We start from the raw sequence: 7,215 nt of genomic DNA, 5'->3' as shown, positions 1-7,215 counted from the left end.
GGGGTTCGGGATGGGCTCCGCGCGCGTCCCCGCGGCCGTTTAGAGCCGTTTGTCGCCCCACAGCGTGACGCAGGTGCCCGTGTTGGAGGGGAAGAGCGTGCAGCAGACGGTGGAGCTGCTGAGCAAGAAGCTGGAGCTGCTGGGCGCCGAGAAGCACGGCGCGTTCGGCGTGGACTGCGAGACGTACCACACGGCCGCCGCCATCAGCAGCCAAGGTGGGGAACGGAGCGGAGCCGAGCGGAGCCGTGCCCGCCGTCGGGGCCGCTCCATGCGTTCTGCGGGATTTCTGCCTGCGGTGCCGTCCCCTCGAGGGCTCCTGGAGCAGAACGGCCGGAAAGGAGCTCTGCAGAGAAGGACCTGGGGGTCCCGGTGGCCAGCGGGGTGACCGCGAGCCTCAGCGTGCCCCGGTGGTTCCCTCGGGCACACGGCACAGAGCGCAGCCAGCAGGGTGAGGAGGTGCTGCTCCCCTCTGCTCCGCCCTGGGCTCCCCAGTAACGGGCAGACATGGAGCTGCTGCAGAGCCCACGGAGGTGGTGGGAGCCTGGAGCATCTCCTGATGGAAAAAGACTGAAAGCCCTGGGGCTGGAGAAGGTTCAGAGGAGGCAGGGGGGATCATAGCAATCATTGTAGGTGAGTGTCAAGATAATGGGGCCATGCTTTGTTTGCTGGTGCCCAGTGATAAGATGGGTGGCACTGGGCACAGACTGGAACTCAGGAAGTTCTCTCTGAATATGAGAAAGAACCGCACTGTGGCCCAACTGCAAGGGGTGCAAAGAAGAATAAGAAAGGCTTCTACACAGGAACCTCAACCAGAAGAGGAAAATCCATGAGTAAGTCCTCATGGACCCCATACACATAAGCAACACAGGCAGGCTGGTAGCAACAGACAAGGAGAATGCTGAAGGATGCAACAACTTTTTGCCTCAGTCTTTACTGCTCTTCACACAGCCCTAGAGCAGATGGGTCAGAAGGTGGGAGCTGGGGGAGCAACGCCCCTCTTGCTGGAAGCAAAGATCAGGTTTGTGACCGTCTGAGGATTGTAAATGACCCTAAGTCCATGGGTGCAATGAGATGCATCCAGGAGTCCTGAGAGAATTGGCTGACATAGTCACCAAGGCACTCAGTGACATTTGAAAAGTTGTGGTGACTGCCACCCTGTCCACTTCACCTCCATGCCAGGAGAGATCATGGAGCTGATCCTCCTGGAAGCTGTCCTGAACCCCATAAAAGAGAGGGAGGTGATATGGGATTTCCAGCCAGGCTTCTCCAGGGGCAGGTCCTGCCTGACTCACCTTGTTGCATTTTATGGTGGTGTAACCCCAGCAGTGGACAAGGGAAGAGCCACTGATGTCCTCCGTCGGGACTTCAGTAAGGCCTTTGACATCATCCCCCACAAAATCCTTCTCTCCAAATTGGGAAGATATGATGGCTGTACCATTTGATGGGTGAGGAACTGGTTGCAAGATTTCTTTCCTCTTTAAGTGTTAAGAAGTAAATACTATCTGTTCACTGAACTGCTGGATAACAGTGTGTGTATGAATGGTACAGGGACATCAGGATTGAGGCAGCAAGGAGAACAAAGGAAGAACAGATGCTTCCTTCTTTAAAGCACATACAAGTGCAGAGCTGTCGGTGTCACAGCCCAAACACTGTTGCTCTTTATTTCAGGGCAGACAGGCAAGCTGATGTACGTGATGCACAACTCTGAGTATCCCCTCAGCTGTTTTGCTCTCTTTGAAAACGGTCCCTGCCTCATAGCAGATGCCAATTTTGATACGCTCATGGTAAAGCTGAAAGGCTTCTTCCAGAACGCCAAGGCAAACAAGATCGAGAGCCGGGGCACGCGCTACCAGTACTGCGACTTCCTGGTGAAGGTGGGCACCGTTACGATGGGTCCCAGCGCCCGGGGGATATCTGTGGAGGTAAGAATCACCTTTAAAGGGTATGAAATCCAGCTGCGGGTATGGAAATCCCATGCTAGAGGCTCAGCTAGAAACCTTGAGTCCCCATCCCTTCCATGTATCAGTTGTGTTATTAGCTGCTGGCAGTTTGTAATGGATGCATTCATGTGTGCAGCAGGCAGAGCATTTATCTCCTTTTCACAATAAGGTTTAATTCAGATACTGCAGGGCTCAGCTGTGCCTGCTGTTGAGGTGTCCATAGATAAACCCTAAAGGAACGCCATCCAACCAAAAAGTTGCTTAAAGTTCTGATGCACAACACTGGAAGTGCACTTCAGGTTAATAAGCATACTGAGGCAGGTAGAACACTTGGCTGCTAATTTAATGCTGGTTTGGGTTTTACTTTCTTTCCTGACCTTGTGCAGACAGTGGCTGGGCTGAGCAGCACCAAACAGTGCCCTCCTGCCGCAGGTTTGGCTCTAAAGCTGCTCTCTCCTCATCAGAGAGCTGTGTGCTGCGGATGTCATTGCTGCCCCAGGTGTGCTGACCTGGATTGCTGCACTGTGGGGTGCTGTGTGGGCTCAGAGCCTCTCATCAGATGGCTTCCGTGCTCTGCTCAGTGCTGTGGCTGTTGATGAGACTCGAGAGCATCAGTCACAGCATGGTCACTGCTGTCAGGTGTGTGATGGGGTGGAAGCTGGGCTGCAGCAAACCTTGAACGCTCTAGAGGGAGATGTATCTGTGCACATGACCCTTTGTGGCAGGACCCAGAATGGCATGTGGGGAAGTGGATGGCTGGTTGCAGGTGTGAGTGCAAGGCACTCAAGCTATGGACAAGCCTCAGCAGCTCAGAAACATCTTGGATTAACATGAGGAGCTGGGCTGTGCTGGTACAGGAAGGGCAAAGGAAGGGCAGGTGGGGCTCCAGACATGTAGATGTGTTGGTGCCTAGCAGTCTTTGAAGTAGCTGAGAATTAGGTGTTGGAAGATCTTTCAAAATCTGAGCTTATATCTTCCTAAATACACAAATCCTATTAACTGGTCTATAATTAATAATGACGCTGCATCTACCCAGGCAGGAGTTCCTAGCTAGCAAGGATGGGATTGAGAAGTGGCTTCATAGGAATAAACACAAATGTAGTAGTGTGAGCACTGCTATTGACCTGGGCTTAAAGAGAAGCCTGTTTTACCCTAAACTTGAGTTCAGGACCAGATTTTCTTGGCAGTCTGGTTGCTTCTGCTTTGGTTTAGTAGTTTCTTTTCAGGGTGTCCATTAGGACATAACCCCTGATCTGGAACTGCGAGTCTTTAAATCCCAAGGCTTTATCATTACACATCTGAAAGAAGTCATGGCCACATAAGCTGTTAATATACCAACCTGTGGGAATTAAGTTTATCATTGTTTTTCCACTACTGGGGATTTAAAATGACCAACGAACTTACAGGGTAAATTTACTTTTCTTTTTCTTCTCTTTTGAAGAGGTGGCTTGCATATTCCGTGCATGTCCTGTTCGTATGTGTTTGTCCATCCTTCTGCTGTATATGGTCAACATTCTCAAAGAGAAAGCACTGTTATCCCTCTGCAGCCACAGCACAGAGGGCTGGTTGCTGGCTTCAAACTCTTGATGCATATCTCATATTTAAAACAGTGAGGCAGAGAGAGGAATGCGCATTGTCCTCTGCGTGGTTATGGCCCTCCATTGAGTTTCAGGGCTGTGGTTTTTGTTGCCAGGTGGAATACTGCCCTTGTGTGATAGCCAACGACTGCTGGAACCTGCTGATGGAGTTCATGCAGAGCTTCATGGGGAGCCACACTCCCAGCATCCCATCTGTGTTCGGCACTAAACACGACAGCATCTACAGCCCTGCAGACACAATGGTTCAGTACATGGAGCTGTTCAACAAGATCCGCAAGCAGCAGCAGGTGCCTGTAGCAGGAATCAGATGAAAGGACTCCCGGAGCTCTGTGCAGAGCTTTCTGCAGATCAGGAGTCCCTCCAAAAAGCGGCACTGCAGTTGGCCCAAGATTTTTGTTACTTCCAAATCTCTTTGCACCATTTGAAAGCAAAGGTTTTGAATGCCATGAGGATTTCTTCTTGTCCTCCTCCTCCTTTTTCCTTCTCTTTGTGTCTGTGCTCAGGCCTATGGCTCTGATGGTTCTCAGTGCAGTGCTTCATGCAGGGGGATTACCATTTGTTGGCAAAGGAATCCCAGCCAAATGCATGCAAAGGGCAGGGTCTCATTGAATGCAAACAGCTAGGAGAAAGGATTTTTTTTTTACTGTTATATTTGTGTGAAAATGTCTTGTTATTTTTCATCAAAATAAAAAGCTCTCTTTTTGTGAGAAGATGGAGTCTGTGCACAGCGAGTGTTATTCTGTTTTGTATTGTTTATTTACAGTTTTTGAAATGTTCTGTTGCATGGAGACAATTCTTTAGCAGAGTTTTATCTTTGATTAGGTTCAAGGGCTTTATACCACTGTAGCAAACTAATTTTCCTGTGGCAAAATCTACAGGAATTCTTGTATTCCTGTTACGGGTAAGTTCTTGGCTTGCCTTCATCTCTGATATCAGATGGGAGTATTAAAGTCTTCCACTTCTCAGTTAAAGCCCAGTGCTAAATAAATAAATAAGTGTGGCAGGAGCCCTCTCATGCACTGGAAGAGAATACCAACTGCTTTATCTCACTGTTTGAAAGGTCTGCAATAAACGTCCCATTCCTGCACACCATTCCTCTCCAGAGAAATCCTGGTGACATCAGCAGATTTACTGGAGTAAGAAGGATCTGTGGAACGAGAGCCAAAAGTTCATGATGAGGCTTAACTGTATGATATCACTTGAATATTTTTCAGTGATGACTTATTTTTATGGCAGGAAAAGCAGGGATATCACATCCCTTTTGAGCTATTTGTCCCTTGGTTTTACATATTCAGCATCTGCCTGGCTTGTAGCTGCAGTTTTTCCCTCTCTGCCCCCTGCTCCACCCCCTGCCTCACGTCAGAAGCAGCACAACACTCTCATTCAGCCACCAACCTCTGTGCTGAGCTTCCCCTGCAGCTCCTGGGAAGGCTGTGCTCAGCACTGTTCCAGCTCCGCAGTCGTTGTCCTGGACAAAAAGAAAGGTGTAAGGGGACTTGCAAAGGGAACAATGGGTTCCTGGTGAAGAAGCAGTGTGTGTCTTGCTAGCAAGAAACAATTTTGGTTACTTGCTGATAAATGGGTCTTGAAGATTCTGAAAAGAAAACAAAGATTTTTTTTCCTCCCAAATAGATTTTTTCAATCTGAAACAGCAGGCAGTAAAGAAGCTGCTTTTTAGTTGATTTGCTGACTGGTAGAGAACTAATTACTTAGCAATGGCTTCTTTTTTCTTTTCATTTATACCTGTAAACCTAATTAACTCTTAAAGGATCTAGAACTTTCAGTGTAGGCATTTCATACATTTAATCAGCACCGGCTGTAGAAAGAGCTGGTTGATAAGCCATCGTGAATAGCAGAATGCATCATAAGTACATGAGAAATTCCAACATGCTGACTATGCTGAGTTTCTGCAGCTCCCAGCTCGAGTTGATGAGTTGTGCATTGAACTTCAGCGGGACTGTTGGTTTTCAAGTGATGGTTACAGAACGTGAGCTGCAGTCAGCTAAGTGCGGCTGTGAAAACAAACTGCTATTTATACGGGTAACTATTTCAGTCTTGTTTCACTTTTTAAATCTTAAGATTAAAAAAAAGAATTTCCTTTTAATGACCAGAATTAGTCACACTGAACATTGCCAATGCTTTACTAATTCCTGAAAGATGGTCTTAAAAATATAAAACGTGTGCTGGAATCTCTAGGGACTTCTGTGCTCTTATTAATATGTTGTGCTGTTCCCAGAGTAATAAAACGGGACCTCTTGAGCTACATTCTGCCTTCAATTACACCATTGCAGCCATTGACGTCAGCAGGCTTCCACGTGTATAAGGACGGGTAGGATTTGGCTCTTTGTGCCTGAGCAAAAACTGCTGCTGCTGTTGCTGCATTCTGTAAGCCAGGGGATCAGCTGTCCCAAATGAGGGGCTGCTTTTACACTGGGGCTTTTCACAGAATCACAGAATGGCCCGGGTTGGAAGGGACTTCAAGGATCACGAAGCTCCAACCCCCTGCCACAGGCAGGGCCACCGACCTCCACATTTCATAGCAGCCCAGGCTGCCCAGGGCCCCATCCAACCTGGCCTTGAACACCTCCAGGGATGGACGGGGCATCCACAGCCTCTCTGGGCAGCTGTTCCAGCACCTCTCACAGTAAAGAACTTCCCCTGACATCCAGCCTACATCTTCCCTCCCTATTTTTCACATTCCCGCTGGACAAAACACCTTCTTTCCTTTCGATCCTCACCAGCTGTAGTAAGCCTCGTTCTGCTCCCTGCCCCCAGCATCACCGCGGCTCCGAACGCCGGTCTGCATCTCAACAAATCTTCAGGATGCTTTCAGTAGCGTTACCTTAATGGCCCGTGCCAGGGAATTGAAAACCACCCTCATCCTGCCTGCCGAGGCACGGTCTGGAAGGTTGTTTTCCCCAGGCCTCGTTAATCATCAATTTTAATCATCAATTTTAATTCTTCTGTCCAGAACGGCGCGGTGGGGTTCTGTACGGTGAGCCGCAGGCTGTCAGAGCCGAGGAGGTGGGGTGGGGTGGGGAGGTTCGGTGTTACCCGCCGGGTGCCCCCGCTGCGGCTCCTCCATCAGCTCAGCGCCCCGCCGCCCCCCGAGGGTCTCCCCGCCCCCATCGCCTCAGAGCCCCGTCAACGCCGCGCTGCCCCTTTAAGAGTCCCTTTGTCTCCGCAGCATCCTTATTTACCCTCCTGCTTCTCAACCAAACTTCACCCCGGAATTCACAAAGCCCGCTACGTCACCGCCCGGGGCCGGGCCCAGCCGGTCCCCGCCCCTCAGCGCCGCCGTCCCTCTACTCAACCGTGAGTCATTCAGAAGCACCCCCTAGCGGCTGCGCAAAGCTCGTAAGCTCCGCCAGAGCTTCCTCTACCACGGTGCTAGCTACGCAAACAGCGTCCGCTTGAGCGCCGGCCGCGCCGTTAGCGCCTGGAACGGCGCCGCGGTCCGCTACACCCGCGCCGCTACGGAATTGGCGTAGGCGATGGCGGTGAATGGGGAGCGAAGGGAGGGGCGGAGCGAGCGCGCTGTGTGGCGCGCTCTCTGGCCAATAGCGGGGAGGGGCGGGGCGCGACGGACGGCCAATGGGGCGGGGAGAGGGCGTGGCCGGCGGCGTTGGGGCGGCTCACGCTGGTGACAGCTCGCGCGTGCGATGATGGCGGTAAAT

The 7,215-nt window shown here is 50.7% G+C and overlaps 2 protein-coding genes and 1 long non-coding RNA gene across 6 annotated transcripts in view; 2 read left to right on the top strand and 1 right to left on the bottom strand.

The window, feature by feature from the left end:
- Nucleotides 1-1,845, top strand: part of CCND3 (cyclin D3) — a 44,002-nt gene extending 42,157 nt beyond the window's left edge. For all 3 annotated transcript variants that reach the window (XM_019623324.2, XM_019623322.2, XM_019623323.2), the window contains exons 5-6: nt 64-215; nt 1,669-1,845. In XM_019623324.2, coding sequence (XP_019478869.1) covers nt 64-215; nt 1,669-1,708 — 192 coding nt within the window. In that variant the 3' untranslated portion in view covers nt 1,709-1,845. The remainder of the gene's footprint in view (nt 1-63; nt 216-1,668) is intronic.
- Nucleotides 1,846-3,648: 1,803 nt separating this feature from the next.
- Nucleotides 3,649-7,026, bottom strand: LOC116217478. Its single transcript, XR_004162079.1, has 3 exons — nt 6,277-7,026; nt 4,934-5,006; nt 3,649-4,685 (listed from the first exon to the last, which is right to left on the bottom strand). It is a non-coding gene; the product is annotated as an uncharacterized LOC116217478 (long non-coding RNA).
- Nucleotides 7,027-7,122: 96 nt separating this feature from the next.
- Nucleotides 7,123-7,215, top strand: part of USP49 (ubiquitin specific peptidase 49) — a 32,089-nt gene continuing 31,996 nt past the window's right edge. For both annotated transcript variants that reach the window (XM_010724403.3, XM_010724404.3), the window contains exon 1: nt 7,123-7,209. The gene's annotated coding sequence lies outside the window, so the exon portion shown is untranslated. The remainder of the gene's footprint in view (nt 7,210-7,215) is intronic.

Source organism: Meleagris gallopavo, chromosome 28, assembly GCF_000146605.3.
Source record: "Meleagris gallopavo isolate NT-WF06-2002-E0010 breed Aviagen turkey brand Nicholas breeding stock chromosome 28, Turkey_5.1, whole genome shotgun sequence".
Taxonomy (NCBI): Eukaryota; Metazoa; Chordata; class Aves; order Galliformes; family Phasianidae; genus Meleagris; species Meleagris gallopavo.
This window is presented reverse-complemented; position numbering and strand designations above follow the sequence as displayed.